This window comes from Narcine bancroftii, chromosome 1 (assembly GCF_036971445.1).
Source record: "Narcine bancroftii isolate sNarBan1 chromosome 1, sNarBan1.hap1, whole genome shotgun sequence".
In the NCBI taxonomy this organism is placed as follows: domain Eukaryota; kingdom Metazoa; phylum Chordata; class Chondrichthyes; order Torpediniformes; family Narcinidae; genus Narcine; species Narcine bancroftii.
The window spans coordinates 291082276-291103345 of NC_091469.1; the positions used below are offsets into that span (position 1 = coordinate 291082276).

At 42.4% G+C, this 21070-nt stretch overlaps 1 protein-coding gene across 3 annotated transcripts in view; it reads left to right on the plus strand.

The window, feature by feature from the left end:
- LOC138746012 (polypeptide N-acetylgalactosaminyltransferase 18-like) overlaps window positions 1-15627 on the plus strand; it is a 50855-nt gene extending 35228 nt beyond the window's left edge. For 2 of the 3 annotated variants that reach the window (XM_069903688.1, XM_069903705.1), the window contains 3 exons: window positions 202-297; window positions 7937-8101; window positions 12945-15627. In XM_069903688.1, the coding sequence (XP_069759789.1) occupies window positions 202-297; window positions 7937-8101; window positions 12945-13094 (411 nt within the window). In that variant the 3' untranslated portion in view covers window positions 13095-15627. The remainder of the gene's footprint in view (window positions 1-201; window positions 298-7936; window positions 8102-12944) is intronic. The other variant, XM_069903696.1, reaches the window with a different exon arrangement.
- Window positions 15628-21070: the final 5443 nt, after the last annotated feature.

Below are 21070 nucleotides of genomic sequence, written 5' to 3' on the forward strand. Positions count from 1 at the left end.
CACAGTGTGGTGTTGGGATCTTGCCATTCTTTCTGCATTCCCAATGAGAAAGGAGGGAGGGAGAGGTGGGGATCTGGACAATTCCTGCATCCACTCTGGGAATTGGGCGTGATCCTCCATGGGGAGTTGGGTGAGGGGTTAGGAGTAGCTGCTGGAATAAGCAGTTCCCAGAGTCACAACCTCCATCTCTCTGTGTTGCAGCTCAGAAATGGTCTGCTGAGTGACCTTTGTCTCGACCAGGGTGCAGCCTCAGACAACACTCCCATTATGTACGTCTGCCATGGGATGTCACCACAGGTATGTCACCTGTTGGAGTATTTTCAATAACTCATTGGTAATCTTAACTGAGCAGAGCTAGGGCTTTTCTCTTTAGAGCAAAGAAGGATGAGAGGTGACCACACTTTGAATATTGTGTTCAGTTCTGGTCACTTCATTGTAGGAAGGATGTGGAAGCTATGGAGTGTGTGCAGAGGTGATTCACAAGGATGTTGCTTGGATTGGAGAACGTGTCTTTTGATGTAAGGTTAGCAGAGCTGGGACTTCTCTCTTTGAAGCATAGAAGGATGAAAAGAGACTTAATAGAGATTATGAGAGATATTGACACTCAGCACCTTTTTCCCTGGGCCACAGGGAGACTTAATAGAGGTCTACAAGATTATGAGAGTCATAGATAGGGTGAACATTTTTTCCCGGGGCCAGAGTTCAAACACCACAGGACATCTGTGCAAGGTGAAGGGAGCAAAGTTTAGGGGAGACTTCAAGGGGTATGTATTTTTTATACAGAGTGTTGTGGGTGTCTGGAGTGCCTTGCCAGGGATGGTGGTGGAGGCTGGAACATTATGGGCAACAAAAATACAGGGTTATGGGTGTGAGGGAGGGAAGGGTTAGATAGTTGTGGAATAGATTTCCATGGGTCGGCATAAGATCATGGGCAGAAGGGCCTGGAATGTTCTATGTTGTATGTAATCAGCACTGCCAGGTTTGGAAACAGCTTCTTCCTGCAAGCTGTGGAAATGATAAACAGTATCCTGTGATATGCTGTGTATGTGTGTGCACCGTGGTGCAGAGAAACACTGTTGTCTAGTTGTATGTGTACAGTCAGGTGATAATAAACTTGATGTGCACTTCAATGAAAGTTTACTGTCATGTACATGAGTACAAAGTACAGATGTACCAACATTCCAACCCACTACAGTCACACAGGTAAGATACACCAACAATATTGTACATTCAAGAAATGCAAGGCAGTAAAAGAGTACTGTATCAAAGGAGAGATAAATAAATATGCACAGTCACAATTAGTCCAAGAAATGAAGGTGATGGTTTGGCGGTGGTCTTGGGCCTGGTACAATGGTTAGGGTAGAATGGGAGGTTTAAGAGCTTGGTAGCTGTTGGATGAAAACTGTTTTTTTTTAAATTTTTTATTTTTCACACCATAAATCACATTAACCATGATACATACTTTTTCCTTTTCAAATATATACAGTGCTATTTTCTCCCCCCCCCTCCTCCCATCCCCCCCTCCCTACCTCCCCCCCCCCATCCATTAAAAGTACAAAATCTAGGATACATTAAACCAGTCAAACAATGTTGTCATTCAATAAAAATAAACAAGAAATTCCACTGAGTCAATTCTTTTCATTTCCTTCTCCTTTCATTAATTTAGGTAGTGAATGTCCCCGGTAGGTTTTCTCTACTGTGTTTCATGTAAGGCTCCCATATTTGTTCAAATATTTCAATATTATTTCTTAAACTATATGATATTTTTTCTAATGGAATACATTTATTCATTTCTATATACCATTGTTGTATTTTCAAATTATCTTCCAATTTCCAGGTTGACATAATACATTTTTTTGCTACGGCTAGAGCTATCTTAACAAATCTTTTTTGTGCACCATCCAAATCAATTCCAAATTCTTTGTTTTTTATGTTACTTAGGAGGAAGATCTCTGGATTCTTTGGTATATTGTTTTCTGTTATTTTATTTAATATTTGGTTTAGATCTTCCCAAAATTTTTCTACTTTCTCACATGTCCAGATTGCATGAATTGTTGTTCCCATTTCTTTTTTACATCGAAAACATCTATCAGATACTGTTGGGTCCCATTTATTTAACTTTTGAGGTGTAATGTATAGCCTGTGTATCCAGTTATATTGTATCATACGTAACCTCGTATTTATTGTATTTCTCATCGTTCCAGAACATAACTTCTCCCATGTTTCCTTTTTTATCTTTATATTTAAATCTTGTTCCCATTTTTGTTTAGTTTTACCATTTGTTTCCTCATTCTTCATTTCTTGCAGTTTAATATACATATTTGTTATAAATCTTTTGATTATCATTGTATCTGTAATCACATATTCAAAGTTACTTCCCTCTGGTAAACTCAGACTGCTTCCTAATTTGTCCTTCAAGTAGGATCTCAATTGGTAATATGCCAGCACTGTATCTTGAGTTATATTGTATTTATCTTTCATTTGTTCAAAGGATAATAATCTATTTCCTGAAAAACAATTTTCTATTCTTTTGATCCCTTTTTTCTCCCATTCTCTAAAGGAAAGGTTATCTATTGTAAAAGGGAGTAACTTATTTTGCGTCAATATTAGTTTTGGTAATTGATAATTTGTTTTATTCCTTTCTACATGAATCTTTTTCCAAATATTGAGTAGATGATGTAATACTGGAGAACTTCTATGTTGTACCAATTTTTCATCCCATTTATATAATATGTGTTCAGGTATCTTTTCCCCTATTTTATCTAATTCTAATCTAGTCCAATCTGACTTTTCCCTTGTTTGATAAAAATTTGATAGGTATCTTAATTGTGCGGCTCTATAATAATTTTTAAAGTTTGGCAGTTGTAAGCCTCCTTGTTTATACCATTCTGTTAATTTATCTAGTGCTATCCTCAGTTTCCCCCCTCTTTCCATAAAAATTTCCTTATTATTTTCTTTAACTCCTTGAAGAATTTCTCTGTCAAGTGTATTGGCAATGCCTGAAATAGGTATAATATCCTTGGGAAAATGTTCATTTTAATACAGTTTATCCTTCCTATTCGTGTTAATGGTAAATCTTTCCAATGCTCCAAATCGTCCTGTAATTTTTTCATTAGTGGATAATAATTGAGTTTATATAGTTGGCCGAGATTTTTATTTATTTGTATACCTAGGTATCTTACTGCCTGCATTTGCCATCTGAATGGTGATTCCTTCTTAAATTTTGAGAAATCCGCATTATTCATTGGCATTGCTTCACTTTTATTTACGTTAATCTTGTAACCCAACACTTCTCCATATTCCTTGAATTTTTTATATAATTCTTTTATTGATAGTTCTGGTTCTGTTAAGTATACTATAACATCATCCGCAAATAAACTGATTTTATATTCCTTGTCTTTTATTTTTATCCCTTTTATATTATTTTCTGTTCTTATCAATTCTGCTAGTGGTTCTATAGCTAACGCGAACAATAAGGGTGATAGTGGGCATCCCTGCCGTGTTGACCTGCTTAAATTAAATTGCTTTGATATATATCCATTTACTGTCACTTTCGCCAATGGCCCCTTATATAATGCTTTAATCCAATTAACATACTTCTCTGGTAAACTGAATTTTTTCAATACTTTGAATAAATAATTCCATTCTACTCTGTCAAACGCCTTCTCTGCGTCTAAAGCAACTGCTACTGTTGGCGCTTTACTCCCTTCTACTGCATGAATTAAGTTAATAAATTTACAAATATTGTCTGTTGTGCATCTTTTTTTTAATAAGTCCAGTTTGGTCTAGATTTACCATTTTCGGTACATACTCTGCTAATCTGTTTGCTAATAGTTTAGCTATAATCTTATAATCTGTGTTAAGTAAAGATATTGGTCTATATGACGCAGGTGCGAGAGGATCTTTCCCTTGCTTTAGTATTACTGTAATTATTGCTGTTTTACATGAATCTGGTAAGCTTTGTGTTTTATCAATCTGGTTGATTACTTCCAGGAGGGGAGGAATTAATAAATCTTTAAATGTTTTATAGAATTCTATTGGGAATCCATCCTCTCCTGGTGTTTTATTGTTTGGTAATTTTTTTATTATCTCTTGTATTCTACTATTTCAAATGGTTCTGTTAATTTATTTTGTTCCTCTATTTGTAATTTTGGTAGTTCAATTTTAGTTAGAAATTCATCTATTTTCCCTTCTTTCCCTTCGTTTTCAGTTTGGTATAATTGTTCATAGAATTCTCTAAAGTTTTCCTTGATCTCCTTTGGATTATATGTGATTTGTTTGTCTTTATTCCTTGATGCCAATACCATTTTCTTAGTTTGTTCTGTCTTAAGCTGCCATGCTAGGATTTTGTGCATTTTTTCACCTTGTTCATAATATTTCTGTTTTGTCTTCATTATATTCTTCTCCACCTTATATGTTTGTAGTGTTTCATATTTTATTTTTTTATCTGCCAATTCTCTTCTTTTAGTTGTATCTTCCTTCATTGCTAATTCTTTTTCTATATTTACTATTTCCCTTTCCAACTGCTCTGTTTCCTGATTATAGTCCTTCTTCATCTTGGTTACATAACTTATTATTTGCCCTCTAATGAACGCTTTCATTGCATCCCATAGTATAAACTTATCTTTCACTGATTCCGTGTTTATTTCAAAATACATTTTAATTTGTCTTTCAGTTAATTCTCTAAAATCCTGCCTTTTGAGTAGCATGGAGTTTAATCTCCATCTATACATTCTTGGAGGGATGTCCTCTAACTTTATTGTCAATATTAAGGGTGAATGGTCTGATAATATTCTAGCTTTATATTCTGTTTTTCTTACTCTATCTTGCATACGAGCTGATAACAAAAATAGGTCTATTCTTGAGTATGTTTTATGTCTAGCCGAGTAATATGAATATTCCTTTTCATTTGGGTGTTGTTTCCTCCATATATCCAAAAGTTGCATTTCTTCCATTGATTTAATTATAAATTTGGTTACTTTGTTCTTTCTGTTAATTTTTTTCCCAGTTTTGTCCATATTTGAATCCAAATTCAGGTTGAAATCCCCTCCTATTAATATGTTCCCTTGCGTATCTGCTATCTTCAAAAAAATATCTTGCATAAACTTCGTTAGGTGAATATACATTGAGTAGATTCCAAAACTCCGAATATATCTGACATTTTATCATTACATATCTCCCTGCTGGATCTATTATTTCCTCTTCTATTTTAATTGGCACATTTTTACTAATTAATATAGCTACTCCTCTTGCTTTTGAATTATACGACACTGCTGTTACGTTATCCTACCCAATCTCTCTTTAATTTCTTGTGCTCCAATTCAGTTAAATATGTTTCTTGCACAAATGCTATATCAATTTTTTCTTTTTTCAGTAAATTTAGCAGTTTCTTCCTTTTAATTTGGTTATGTATTCTGTTAATATTTAAACTCATATAGTTCAGCGAAGCCATTTTATACTTTGTTTATCTCCCTTTCCGTTTCTCCATCATCACCTTTCCTTCTTATCCATTTCTGCTTTCTTGTTTTGAACACTTTATAAGACAACATTTCTAAAACATCAAACATTTTCCTTATTCTCCTATTTAAAACTTCTTTAACCCCATTCTCCCTCCCCCTCCCGAGTTCCCCTTTGTCCCTTGTCAGACAACCACATCTCCCCTCTCCATTTGGATTTGCGAATTCACTGATTTTGCAGTGACCGTAACTCCTCCCCACCCAGCCCCACCCAGAAAAGATTTCAATTTTCATATGTAACAAAGGTCACTCTTTTAATTCCCTCCTTATTCCCTCTATTCCATTTCCCTCCCTTATTAATTCTTGTCGGTACTCTATATATTTTCCTCTAAATACAGATACATTCATGTATGCACACTATATATATACACACATATACCCCTTTACACACATACATATAGATCGTGATCATTTTTACTCTTATTACAAGTCTTCATCTCTCTGCTTGTTTTGTAGTTGTTCTGCAAATTTCCTTGCTTCCTCTGGATCCGAGAATAGTCTGTTTTGTTGCCCTGGAATAACTATTTTAAGTACCGCTGGGTACCTTAACATAAACTTATATCCTTTTTTCCATAAGATCGTTTTTGCTGTATTGAACTCCTTCCTCTTCTTCAGGAGTTCAAAACTTATGTCTGGATAGAAAAAAATGTTTTGACCTTTATATTCCAGTGGCTTTTTGTCCTCTCTTACTTTCTTCATTGCTTTCTCCAATATATTTTCTCTTGTTGTATATCTTAAAAATTTTACTAAAATGGATCTTGGTTTTTGCTGCGGTTGTGGTTTCGGGGCTGAAGTTCTATGTGCCCTCTCTATTTCCATTTCTTCCTGTAATTCTGGTCTTCCCAGGACCCTGGGGATCCAATCTTTTATAAATTCTCTCATATTCTTGCCTTCTTCATCTTCCTTAAGGCCCACTATCTTTATATTATTTCTTCTATTATAGTTTTCTATCATATCTATCTTCTGAGCTAACAGCTCCTGTGTCTCTTTAACTTTTTTATTAGATTCCTCTAATTTCTCTTTTAAGTCTTCTACTTCCATTTCTACAAATGTTTCTTGTTTTTCCATATTTTCCACTCTTTTTCCTAACTCTGATATGGCCATTTCCATTTTATTCATTTTTTCTTCTGCATTCTTAATTCTTCTTTTTATCTCATTAAATTCTTGTAATTGCCATTCTTTCACTGCTTCCATATATTCCTTAAAAAAAGATACATCCATTGTCTTGCCTTTCTCTTCTTCTTCCACTTCTTTCTGTTCTTCTTCTTCTTCCTCTGGATTGACCATCTGTTGTTTCCTTGTTTTCTTTTTACCCTCTTCTTTCTTGTTGTCGTTATTTTCCATGTTCTGCACCTGTTGCTGTGTTGCAGGTGTCTCTCTCAGCTGTGGAGATCGACTCCGCAGCTGTTCCCCCCTCCCGTCAGTGTGTTTTTTTTCATGCGCATCGCGCATGCGTGAGGAGTCGCGCATGCGCGGTTGCGCACTTTTACTCAGCTCTGCGAGCCATTTTTGTAGTCCCGAGCCCGTGACTTCCACTGACCTGCGGGAGCCGGCTTCTCTCTCCGCGGCGGGCCTCTTCGGACAGGTAAGGCCTTCACCTTCTTCTTCCGACGTCTTTCCTTCTTCTTTTCTTCCCGTTGTTTTTGGTTTTTCTTTCTTCGCTGCCATTTTCTCCACACTTTTACTTTCATTTTGTTTTGGTTTTTATGTTTGTGCCTTTGCTTTTTCTCTATCTTTTTTTAACTTTTCTGGAGAGGGCTGGAGTTCCCCTACCGGCCACTACTCCCATCACGTGACTCCTGGATGAAAACTGTTCTTGAGTCTGGAGGTGCTGGTTTTCTAAGTGAAGGTAGCAGTGAGAGGAGTTTGTGACCAGGGTGAAGGGGGTCCTTTATGATGTTGGCTGCCTTCTTGATGTCTGCAATGGATGAGAGGCTCTGAGGCTTGGTGCAGCCAATGTGAGGGGGCTGTAGGGAAGGTCCACATTCTAGAGTCCTCCCATTACCGGGCACTGAGGGGCTGAGACTGAGGAGAAGCCCCTCAACCAATGGAGAGGAACAACAAGGTGCGACAGTGGTGGTAACGGGGTACTGCGAAAACAGATGTAGCAATGTTCATTGATGAGAATGTGTGGTGTAAAAATGGTCATTATGGGTGCAAAAATTCAAAGGGTTTTCTTGTTTTGCAAATAATTTATTGTGAATAAGTATATTTTTGGAAAAGAAAATCTTCAATGAATGGGAGGTTTGTGAGGCTGCAGGCCAGCAAGAATTTCAGAGCATCTGTGGTCTGAACTTCTGAATATGACAATAAACTCTCATCTGAATTCAGAGTAACAACCTTGGTGGCTTTGGGCGGGTTCATTTGGCATTGGGCAGTTGGAGTTGATCTGAGGGTCTGAGGTATCTGTCCTCTTGCAGGCCATCTACTACATGAGCAGTCAGCAGATTCATGTGGGAGCGCTGAGTCCCACCCTTGATGCAGCTGACAACCGGTGCCTGGTGGAGGTGAACGGTCAGCCCAGGCTGATCGAGTGCGGCTATGCCGAAAGCAAGCAGATGCAGCTCCACTGGCTTTTCACTCAGGTGAGAGTCCCGGGGTTCCCTGATGCGAGCCAGGGGCGTGGAGTCACAACCAGCTTCCCCTGCTTCCTTCCACCCATAATCACAGAGTTCCACACAAGACCTCATGGCCCCAGGTGCGATGACAGATTGAAATAGCCTCGTCTCAGTGCATACTGCCCAGGTTCCTGTACACGTTGATGAATCCATTGGGATTTGGAATGATTGCGGACACTGCCAGCAGCTTGGGGAAGTGTATCGGGGAAATGATTAGCCTGCCGGACTTAGTCCACTCACCCGGGGGCAGCGAGCCTCTCGGAGCACTGAGCCTGGTGTCCCATTGCACACAGCCTCTTTGTTGGGTCAGTCACTATTGTCATGTAATAAAACAGAAATATAATATTACAGGAAATTGCCTTTAGTCTTCCCTAAGCATGGTTAATGTAGAGTTTACGCAACGCTGTTACAGTGTCAGTGACTCGGGTTCCAATCCCACTCTGTTTGTAAGGAGTTTGTACATTCTCCCATGTCTGTATGGGTTTCCTCCGGGAGCTCCGGCTTCCTCCCACCTTCCAAAACATGGGGGGTGGGGGCAGGGTTGTAGGTTAATTGGATGTAATTTGGCGGCATGGGCCAAAAGGGCCTGTTACCGTTCTGTATGTCTAAAATCTTTTTGATAATTAAAGGCAGACAAAGATTCGCCTTTAACGTTGCCCAGTTCCCCTCACAGTCAGAGAAAAAGAAGCAAAAGCAAGTTCCACCAGAGTCACCAAGTGTCCGTGGACTTGCCTCCAGCGCTCCTGCAGTCTCTGCAGCCGCACAAGACTCCAATTCAGTTCAAACCATCGACCACTCGAGCTCCAGATTCAAACCTCCGAAGTGAGTGCAGTGAGGCTGTGAGCTGTGTATTAATGTGGGCTGATCCAGCCTACACTGCAGTCATCCCCAAAGATCCCTCCAGGTCTCCTTCCATTGGCACAGAGACTGAAACATTTTACTGCCAGAACTTTCAAGAGATGTTTACAGCAGAACAGAATGACCTTGTTTTTTCATTCATTAGTGGCTGTTTTGCACTCCATCTGCACCATTACTTTCTTGTCCCTGGATAACAACTCCGACACTGACCCAGGATAAATCAGGCCAAGAATTCCACCTCCCACGGCATTAAAACTTCCTGACACCTTCCACAGGGGATATCGCAGACATTATACACATTAGCCAGGCTCAGTTTCTCTTTTCCCTATTCCCTCTGTCTCCTTTCACAGAGCCAAAATTAGTTCTCACCTTTTTAAATTTAAATTTAATTTTTTTTTTAAATTTAGACATACAGCATGGTAACAGGCCACTTTGGCTCACGAGCCCGTACCGTCCAATTTACACCCCATTAACCCACATTCCTGACACATTTTGAACAGTAGGAGGAAAACGGAGTCCCCAGAGAAAACCCACACAGACATGGTTCTCTTATCATTTCCAACTGACACCTTTTGTCTGTTGGACTGGACTCCTCCCCTTCCCACTCCCACTCTTCCCCCCACCCCCTTTCTCACCCCAGCTTTTAATTCAGACACCTGTTTTTTTCAGTTAAAAGGGCTCAGGCTCAAAACGTCAATTATAAATCCTTATCTCCTCTGGATTCTACAAGACCTTCTAAATTCATCCAGCATTTATTCAATCGCAGCATCTGCAGACCATCGTGTTTCAACCCTGTGAACACTACGCATTACAAAAGCAAGTTGTTGCAAAGTCCTTCTGCAGAGTGGATGCAGATGGATTATTCCACCTCGTTCACAGCTTCCAGTAACCCTGTAATGCTGTGGACTACACTCAGACCAGGAGCCGTGGATTTTCTGCACCATAATGTTCTGATTGTTAAATAATTTTTTATTTTTCACACTGTAAACCATATCAACTAAAATATATATACAGTGGCATTTTCTGCCTTTTTCCCCCCTTCCCACCCCCCTCCAAAACCAATAAATATTTAACATATACAATACAATAAAACCATAAAACAATGTCTTCACACAATGAAAAATAAACAAGAAAAATGTGTCATCTGTTTTTACATACTGAATCAAATTGTTTTGTCTTATTATTTAGGGGGTGGAGGTCCGAGGCAAGCTCTCTCTGTTATGTTCCATGTATGGTTCCCAAGTTTGTTCAAATAATGTGACTTTATTTTTTTTTTAATTATATGTTATTTTTTCCAATGGAATACATTTATTCATTTCCATGTACCATTGCTGTATTCTCAGGCTCTCTTCCATTTTCCAAGTTAACATTATACACTTTTTTGCTGCTGCTGAGGCAGTGATGAATCTTTTTTGCGCTTTATCCAATTTGAGGGCTAATTCATTACTTTGTATGTTACTTAAAAGAAAGGTCTCTGGATTTTTTGGTATGTTATTTTTTGTGATTTTATTTAATATCTGATTTAGTTCTTCCCAAAACGTATTCACTTTCATACATGCCCAAATTGCATGTATTGTTGTTCCCATTTCCTTCTTACAGCGAAAACATCTATCTGATAATGTTGGATCCCATTCTTTTAATTTTTGAGGAGTGATATATAACCTGTGTAACCAATTATACTGTATCATGCGTAACCTTGTGTTTATTGTTAACTAATATGGCTACACCTCTAGCTTTTGAATTATATGATGCTGCCGCTACATGTCCTACCCAGTCTCTCTTTAATTTGTTATGTTCCACTTAAGTTAGATGCGTTTCCTGCACAAATGCTATATCTATTTTTTCTTTTTTCAGTAAATTTAATAGCCTCTTCCTTTTAATTTGGTTATGTATTCCATTAATGTTTATAGTTATATAGTTCAACGTGGCCATCTTATATATTGTTTACACCTCTTTTCCGCTTCCTCACCACTTCCATCCCCCTTTTACCCATTTTCATCTCTCAGTTTTCCTTTTTAAACTCAATGTATGACAATACATTTAAAACATAAAATATTCCAATAATTCCCACACCCAATATTACCTTAACCCCAAATGTCCCCCCTCTCTGAGTTTCCCCTTATCCCTTGCCGAGCAACCACAACTTCCCTTTCCATTTGGATTGCGATCTTGCTCACAAGCATCAACTGATTTCGCAGTGACGGTTATTCTCTCCCCCCTCAACCCCCCCAGAAAACACTTTTTTTTACACATATAACAAGCTCTCCCTTTTTTCCCCTGTACTTCCTTCCTTCCCCTCTCTTTTCTCTCTTTAGTTCTTTACATATACATTGTTTTTACATCTTTATATATACTTTATCACCTTTCTTCATTCTTATTACATCTCTTAATCTCTCCTTCTATCCTGCAAATGCTCTGTGAAGTCTTGTGCTTCCTCCGGATCCGAGAACAGTCTGTTTTTCTCCCTGGGTATAAATATTTTAAGCACAGCTGGATGTCTTAACATGAATTTATAACCTTTTTTTCATAGAATCAGTTTTGCTGTATTAAACTCTTTCCTCTTCTTTAAGAGTTCAAAACTTATGTCTGGGTAAAAAAATATTTTTTTACCCTTGTATTCCAATGGTTTATTATCTTCTTTAACTTTATTCCTTGCCCGCTCCAATATATTTTCTCTTGTCGTATATCTCAAAAATTTTACTAAGATGGATCTTGGTTTTTGATGTGTCTGTGTTTTCGGAGCTTGTGTTCTGTGTGTCCTTTCTATTTCCATTTCTTCCTGCATTTCTGTCGTTCCCAGGACCTTTGGGATCCATTGTTTTATAAATTCTTTCATGTCTGGCCTTCTTCACCCTCCTTCAGGCCCATTGTTGTTTCGCCTACTATAATTTTCCAACATATCAATTTTCTGAGATAACAACTCTTGTGCCTCTTTAATTTTTTTTGTCATTTTCTTCCAATTTTTCTCTTAAATCATATACTTTCATTTCTATAGCCGTTTCTCATTCTTCCACATTTTCTATTCTTTTCTCTATTTCTGTCATGACCCGTTCTAAACTTTGCATTTTATCTTCTATTCTTTTCATTTTTCTTTTAATTGCACTAAATTCTAATGACAACCATTCTTTTAATGTTCTCATTTGTTCTTCAAAAAAGGCTTTATCTATATTCTGTCCATCTGTTTTACCTTCTATTTCTCTGTGAAGATTGTCTTCTTCTGTGTCTGTACCTGTGTTTGTGTCTTCTTCTTCTCTTCTTTGTATCTGCATCTCTTCTGATGAGTTGCTATTATCACTTTGTTGAGCCTCTTCTTGCTGGGCCTCTTGTTGTTGATCCTCCCCTTCTGGGCTGCTCATCTATCCGGCCTCCTGCTGCTGCTCTTCTTGCCGTTCACCCCGTCGACTTTCTTCCTCACCTGGTTCCTCACTCCCTCTCCTGCCACCTTCCTCATCTTCCAGGTGAGAGCCCTGGTTTCGGGCGTTCCTCAGCTGGTTGCGCCGTGGTTGCTCGCTCCTCGGCTGAGCCGCCCTCCCATCGGTGTTTCCTTTTACCTTTGATTGTGCAGTTGCGCACTTTTGTTTGGCTCAGAGAGCCATTTTTGCAGTCCACTGGTCGGGGGGTCACGACTCCACGGGGCCGGTACCAACCTCGGAGATCAGGCGTTCTTCGCCACCAAGGCTCCCTGTTCCTTCATGTAGGTAAGGTCTTCTTTCTTTTCCGGTGACTTTTCTTTTTCTTTTTTCCCCATTGTTTTTACTTTTTCCTTCTTGGGAGCCATCTTCTTTCTCTTCTCTGCATCTTTATCATCTATTTCTTATACTTTATATTTGTTAAGGTTTGTCTTTTCTTGACTTTTTTTTCTTTTTTCTGGAGAGGGCTGGTTGTACCCTACCGGCCACTACTCCATCACGTGACTCCTCCAATGTTCTGATTTTTATTTGATCTCTTTTAGGGAGGTCCAGTACAAAACAAAGTCTCAAGAAAGTGCCTGGAGATTGAGGAAAGGAGCGACAGTGTCTATGAGTACCAACTTTCACTTCAGAAGTGCAGTGGCCAACACTGGACAATCTCGAACATTTTGCGCAAGATGAATTTGCAGTGAACCTCGAGTGCTTCCTTCACCTTCCCTCTCAATGCTGCTTCTTGAAGTGTCGGCTGCATTTGTTGCGTCTCTAGCTTCCGGGAAGAACGGACATCTCATCTGTGACATGATGTTGTGTGGGGTTTGCATCCGGCTGCTGTGAGGTAGGGTGGAAGCAGAGTCAAACTGGAGAAAGATTTTGTCTGTGTAAATAGTCATTTAGGACAGTGGTGAAGGTGTAATGGGACACCATCCCTACCTTGACATGCAGAACTGCGATGGCAGTGACTGTTTGAGTGAGAGTGGCCCAGTGCATTCCATGTGGACAAAACCGTAAACTCCCATTGATTCAGAGGTCACTCACATCACCAAGGCAGCAACCCCATGCAATGCGTGTCGAGCACCGGATCCAACCACCAACGGTTTTATGGACAGGACAAGGGAGGGGCATGAAGTGGGGCACAATGTGTATCTCTGAGTCCCTCTTCCATCTCTTCAAACCCAGCAAGGTGTGGGCGAAGCTGCCTGCAGCCCAACACAGGGAAGAATGGCCCGTCAGAAGCATGGCTCTTGTCTGGGGGCCACAGCAGCATCCAGCATCTGGCCTGGATGGATCTCCGAATTCACCTGTGACCCCAGTCATAACGCTGGAGGACCCTCCACTTTGTTGCTCCAGCCTCGACCAAGAGTTTGGCACCACCACAGAAAATTCCATCCTCGACGTTCTTTAGAATGACCTCAGGATGGGGTGATTGAAGGAAGGGCCATGCAAATTGCTCTTCTCTTAAAATGGCCAACTGGTGGTTTGGGCGAGGACACGGTCAAGCTGGTGAGACCCAGGAGGTTGCTACTATATGGACCTGGTAAAAAGTGCATGAAGCAAACACAATTCAGCTGAGAGGCAAAGGAACTATGTCTAGATAACTTCCAATGGGCTGAATGGCCTTCATATCTTAATCAAGCTTCTTGAGGGCATTAGCAATGACTATGTTGACTGTAACAAGTTGTCTGTCCCCAGCTCTGATCAGCTCTTCAGCCTCTAACAGATGTGGGATTTCCATTCAGGAAATTGAGGCGCAAGATTCCAAGCATTTGTTACCCAAAACCTAACCCATCTGTCCATCCGATCCATACTGACATTTTCACCTTGCCCTCACATCACCACCTCTCCCTGTACCTCCTTCACCATTCCCCGTCTGTGTTTATCCAGCCTCCCTGTCTCTGCTGCTCCCCCGAGCCCTCCCCATGGGAGTGTGTTCCACACTGCCTCAGCTCTCAAAGAAAGGCATGTCTAACATTCCAAGTGAACCTACCCACTGTGGGCCTGGATCCAGCTAGACTTCAGCCACCTGGATCAGTCATTGGGAGAACTCTTCCCATCCAACAGTCAGCCGATGAAGTGTGCAGTCAGATTCTATCCATTGCACCCCGAACCTGCTGAGCAGTCAGTCTCGTCTGTAGGGATATAGGGACCGGAGGGGGTGACAGAAGTGCTTTCACACTTGCAATTGATCCCAGGAATTAATGGCTAATTGGCCTAAAAAGGAGCCCCTTTTACACTTGCATCCCACTAAAATGGCCATGCACACGTTCACACTTGCAAGGAGCCATCCCCAGGGTTAGGACTGTTCTACCTTCAACCGATGATGTCATGATGCATTGAGTGATGGTGAACCTGCCCTAAATCCTGACCTAATATTTGAACAAAATCAATCATCCTTAATTATAACATAATTAAACTTTATGTACAGCACAGTATGAGCCCCTCAACCCCTGTTGATGCTGCTGCGCCGACCTATATAAACCTTTATAAGGGACCGAGGGAAAGTGCTAGCAATAGCAATAGCGGACAATTTTTAAACAGCATGGGAAAGTTGATAGCACTATAACACACAATTTATAAAGACCATGGGAATGTTGGCAGCACTATTGCGTACAATTTATACAGCGTGGGAAAGTTGGTAGGGCTATCACGCATAATATAGAAATAACATGAAAAAAAAATAATGGTGGACCTGCACTCCATGCAGCAGAGAAAGGGCTGTATGCATGGCTGCATGCATGGAGCACTGATGGAGGGGTTTCTCTGCTGCACTGCATTCTTGGAAGTCAGGTCCGCTATTGTTTTTCCTCACAGTCTTTATAAATTGAGTGCTATAGCACTACCTACTTTCCCACACTGTTTAAAAATTGTCCGCTATTCCTAGATATTTCCTCTTCTCTCTCTCTTTCTCTCTCTCTCCCGCTGCAACTTTCCCACAGCAAAGTTTACACCTTCATTTTAATCTTTTCTTACTGCACTTGCGCAAAAACTTGGGTCATTACAATCCCACAATGCAATTGCCCATTCTACACTTGCCTGATTGCAACGACAGCATCTTCAGATGCCAGGGATTGTACTAGGGGTCGAGGCCGTCAATCCCTGGTGTGAGATAATGTCATCTCATGCTGGCGTTGAGAAGATTTTCCTTTCACTCTAGACTCCTTTTAGTTCGATTGGCTGTTAATATCTTGTAAGTGTGAAAGGGGCTAGGGTCTAGTGGTGTAGAGGACCGGAGGGGGTTACAGGGACAGGGAGGGGTGTAGTGGACCAGAGGGGGTTACAGAGACAGGGAGGGGTTTAGTGGAACAGAGGTAGGGAGGGGCATGGGAATAAAGACCAGAAACTTTTGGAAATCCTCAGGGATTTGGGGACCTTTGACTCTTTGTATTGGGAATCTCACTTATGCATTGTTTCTGTTGTCCTTCAACACTTGGTACCTGTAGAATGTGAGGCTAACATTCGATTCTGTCTTGAAGTGAATCCAAAATGTTGTCCAATCTCAAAATTTTAATTGTGCCTATATAATAGGTTAGTGAATTTCCAATTCTTTTATTTTTAAATGATTTTTATTCCTGTTTCAATAATTTACCTGAAAATATATCATGAGAACACTACTGGGTACGCTGAGTACATTTGGAACACTCGGAGTAGACCCACTTCATGGTGATAAAGTTCCCGAGACCATCCCTGGGTCTGTTACCAGGTCATCTCTAGAGTTGACGGCATGGTTGCTCAGGTCAAGTCAAGTTTATTGTCATCTGACTGTACAAATAGAACCTGGCAAAACAGCGTTCTCCGGTCCTCAGTGCAAAGCATGCAGACACACAACCAGACGTAACACACACGTGGACAAACAATACATATGCAGGACAAGTTTTCATATATATAAATATTGTTTTGTACAAATAAGAGTCTCGGATGGTCAGTGTGAGCAGTTTATTTGGTCATTCAACATTCTCTCTGCCTGTGGGAAGAAGCTGCTCCTCAGCCTGGTGGTGCTGACTCTGATCCTCCTGTATCTCTTCCCCGACGGGAGCAGCTGAAAGATGCTGTGTGTCGGGTGGAAGGGGTCCTCAATGATTTTGTGCGTTCTCTTCAGATGTCGATCCTGGTAGATCACGTTGATGTGGGGGGGGGGGGGGGTGGGGTGGGGATAGGGAAGGGAGACTCCAGTGATCCTCTCTGCCACACCTATGGTCCTATGGATTGACCTCTGATCCATTTCTCTGCAGCAACTGTACCACACTGTGATGCAGGCGGCCAGAACACTCTTGATAAAGCTCCTCTAGAAATTTGACATAATGGTGGCTGGTAGTTTTGCCCATATCAGTCTTCTCAGAAAGTTTAGTCACTTATGGTTTTTCAACTGCAGGCGGGTAACGGCACAATGGAGGAATGTACAGGAATTTGGAGTCAATTCCTGCACGCAATCTATCCTGCAGGACCCCAACAATTTTTTGGAGGAAGCCTGCAGTCATCCACTCAACTGCACGTCCAAGCCCCGGGACTGTTGCGTTCAAGGACATGCAGTCTAAAAAGTTGCCCAGTGCCCAGTGTGAATTTTTTTCAGCAATTTTTCCCGACATTGCAAAAAACAGTACTGTTGAACTTTTCTGACATGCTCGATGTTCCCTCAGCTCAATTATAATGTTCCCACAATGAATACTCAATTTATCATATGAGAATATTAAGATCGAGGAGTGGGATTAGTGTGGGCGCTGACACAGGGCTGTGGGGAGAGAGGGCAATAGGATTAGTGTAAGACGGATACAGGGCTGTGGGGAGAGAGCGGGGCTGTGAGATTGATTCAGGGCTGTAGAAGGAGAGTGGGATGAGTGTGTGATTTGATACAGGGCTGTGGGGGGAGAGTGGGGCCGTGGGATTGGTGTGGGTCTGATACAGGGCTGTAGAGAGCGAGTGGGACAATGGAGTGTGTGGGACTGGCACGGATGTGGGGTGAGAGAAGGCAGTGGGATTGGTGTGAGACTGATACAGGGCTGTGGGCTGAGAGATGGCAGTGGGATTGGTGTGGGGCTGATGCAGGGCGGGACAGTGGGGTGAGAGAAGGTAGTGGGATTGGTGTGGGACTGATACAGGGCTGCAGGAAGCGAGTGGGACAGTGGGGTGTGAGGGACTGGCACGGATGTGGGGTGAGAGAAGGCAGTGGGATTGGTGTGGGACTGATACAGGGCTGCAGGGAGCAAGTGGGACAGAGGGGTGTGTGGGACTGGCACGGATGTGGGGTGAGAGAAGGCAGTGGGATTGGTGTGGGTCTGATACAGGGCTGTGGGACTGATACAGGGCTGTGGGCTGAGAGATGGCAGTGGGATTGGTGTGGGACGGATGCAGGGCGGGACAGTGGGGTGAGAGAAGGCAGTGGGATTGGTATGGGACTGATACAGGGCTGCAGGGAGTGAGTGGGACAGTGGGGTGAATGTGGGACTGGTGAGAGAAGGCAGTCTGATCAGTGTGGGAATGATTTTGCACTGCGGTCTGTGGGGTGAGGACTGATTTAGATGTTGGTGAGTTGGACAACACTCCCACACTTTGATCAAAAGAGTGCAATTAGAATAATTTCTCAGACTGTACATGGAGTGATTCTGGAATGAGTCAAACCATTGATTAATCCGCAGTGTTCATCTCCATTCAGCTTCAGAGCTTTCGACTATAGATTTTTCTGCTTGGTTGCTGTGGCAACAGATTCCCGAATCATGTTGCTTTGGGAGAACATGGGATTTGTGGTGAAGAAATCTCTTGGTGCCTGCCACATTGACCACCGCCAGTGGGCTGATCTCGCCTCAAACCGTGCATCTTGGAGCCTCACAGTTTGGCGGGCAGCAGCCTCCTTTGAAGAAGACCGCAGAGCCCACCTCACTGACAAAAGGCAAAGGAGGAAACACCCAACCCCAACCAACCAATTTTCCCTTGCAACCGCTGCAATCATGTCTGCCTGTCCCGCATCGGACCTGTCAGCCACAAACGAGCCTGCAGCTGACGTGGACTTTTACCCCCTCCATAAATCTTCGTCCGCGAAGCCAAGCCAAAGAAAAGAGGACACTGAATGCCAAGCGTGCGGTGACTGACCGGTCTGGCCCTCGGACGGAGTCACCGAGCCCAAGTCTGGGCCTGATGACTGCGTCCAGGATTCTTGGTTCTTGTGCTCTTTCTAACATCTGAAGACGAACATGAGGGTGTCGATACCGTGGTTGGAGTGTGGAGAAACTCTGCTGGTCACGCCGCGCCCCCCTTTATAAAGCATACATATTTATATATGGGAAAAAGACTGTAACGATGTACCTTATTAAAACCCTTCAAGATCTTAAATGCCTTCTCACACACAGCCTCTTCCTAATAATTCCGAACTGCCTGCGGTGTGGAACGTGACGTCCCTGCAACCGCAGTCAGTGCCCTGACCGATGAAGGCGAGTCTTCGCCACCCGTGAGCAACCACCACCCCTCCCTGTAAATGTCAGTGCGGATGCCCAAGGTTGACCAGCTCCCCGGACCGAGCCGGTGAGGCTGAGCCAGACGACTGAGGGACAGCGCGTTGCGGTTCCTGCTCTCCTCTCCGCACTGGGCTGCCCACCAGCGCCCTCTGCAGAGGTGCAGAGGGGGACCCCCCACCCACCCCCAACCACCGGGGGACCCCCACCCACCATTCCACAGGCACCGGCTTTGACGGTCCGTTTCTGACCCACAGCTCCATGGCGATCAGCATTTTCCATGCCTTCTCGTCCAGCCCTGAATTGAATTGCATTAGTCAGCCGCTCCGTCACGGCACGGCCATTCACTGCCCACCTCCTCCTCCCTGCAGCCTCAGACGTATCCTCTCCTTGAATCTATCATGATGTGGGGACACAGAGAGATGGAAGATGCTGGAATCTGATCTACACCTTTACATATACATGCGATAACAATGTGTTGTGTATTTTGTGTGCGTGTGTGTTTGTTTTTCCGTGTCTTTCTCTCTGTCTCCCTGTGTGTGTGTGTGTGTTGTCTGCAGAAACTGATTGTAAATGTCCTCAGATGATAAATAAACATGAACTTGAACAGCCCCTGACCCCTGCAGGAGGACGTCTTTGTTCCTCTACTCCATCCTGCAATGAAAACCAAGATAGAAGTCACCTTCCTTACGTGAACAATGGTTACAATTGATAATAGACCTGGACACAGCCCATAAACAGTGTGACACCCCCCTCAGTACCCCTGCCCCACAACCCATGACATGCCAAATCTCCTCAAACAGCTTTGAAATTTGAGCCATGGATGCAGAGATTCACTAGGATGTTGCCTGGACTTGAGGGCCTGAGTTACAGAGAAAGGTTAAACAGGTTAGGACTTTATTGCCTGGAGTGTAGAAGAATGAGGGGAGATTTGATAGAGATATTTAAAATTATGAGGGGGGTAGACAGAGTAAATGTAGATAGACTTTTCCCCCACTAGGGGTAGGTGAGATACAAACCAGAGGACATGGGTTAAGAGTGAAAGGGGAAAAGTTTAGATGGAATGTGAGGGGTGTGGAACGAGTTGCCACCTGAAGTGGTGAATGCGGACTCAATTTTAACATTTAAGAGGAATTTGGACATGTACATGGATGGGAGAGGTTTGGAGGGCTATGGTCAGGATACAAGTCAGTGGGACTAGGAAAAAAAATAGTTTGGCACAGACTAGAAGGGCTGAAGGGGCCTGTTTCTGTGCTATAATGTTCTATATTGTGTCTTTATAAAATATTAATTGTTTTTAGTTCCTTGAATGGGCCTAAAGAACTCCTGTTGTTTTCAATGGGTCAAAGGATGTGATTTTGGTTCTTATAATGAAGCAGAGCTTAAATTGACAGATCACAAGTGGTTAAGCACAGATTAACTGAAAGTTATCTGTAAGCAGGCAGGTTTGAACACTGGACATATCTTCTTCCACAATGAGTCGTCAGTTTCCGGAACACATTCACTCAGCGGAGCTATGGGGGGTGGGGGAATCCTAGAAAACATTGGAGATCATCAGTCAAGTGACATCTGTGGAGAGAGAAAAACAGAGCTCACGTTTCAAGGTGATGACATTTCATCAGAGAAGGGTTATTAGAAATGATCTTTCATCCGCTCTGATGGTTGAACCGACGTGTGAACACCACAGCCACAGCAAGGCTGCTGATACTCTCCGTGATTCATGGTGTCATTGCGTTCTGCAGCAGGAAAATGCCCTTCAGCCCAACGCCCCATTTTAGCCTAGAGTCATTTTCCTGCATTTGGTCCATATCCTCAACCTTTCCCATCCATCTGTCTTTTAAACACACAGAGAAGCTGGATTAACTCAGCAGGTCTCGTAGCGTCCATAGGAGGTACAGATATGATACCGATGTTTTGGGCCTCTCATCTGTCCTCTCTCCTGTACTTTGTTGGTCTGTACTCCCCCTCCCATTCATCCCTCTCTAGATTTTTAATATAGGGCCTGCCTGCCTTTCACTCATACCTTGAAGAAGGGACCAGGCCCAAAATGTCGGTAATATATCTAAGCCCGCTGCAAAACTGGCTGAGTTCCTCCAGCATTTTTTTAAATACAATCAAAGTGTCTGCAGGCTTTCGTGTTTTGCTGAAGTATTACAGTGCCAGTGACCCATGTTCGAACCCGGTGCTTCTGTAAAGAGTCTGTGGTTCTCCCCGGGTTTGCTTGAGTTTCC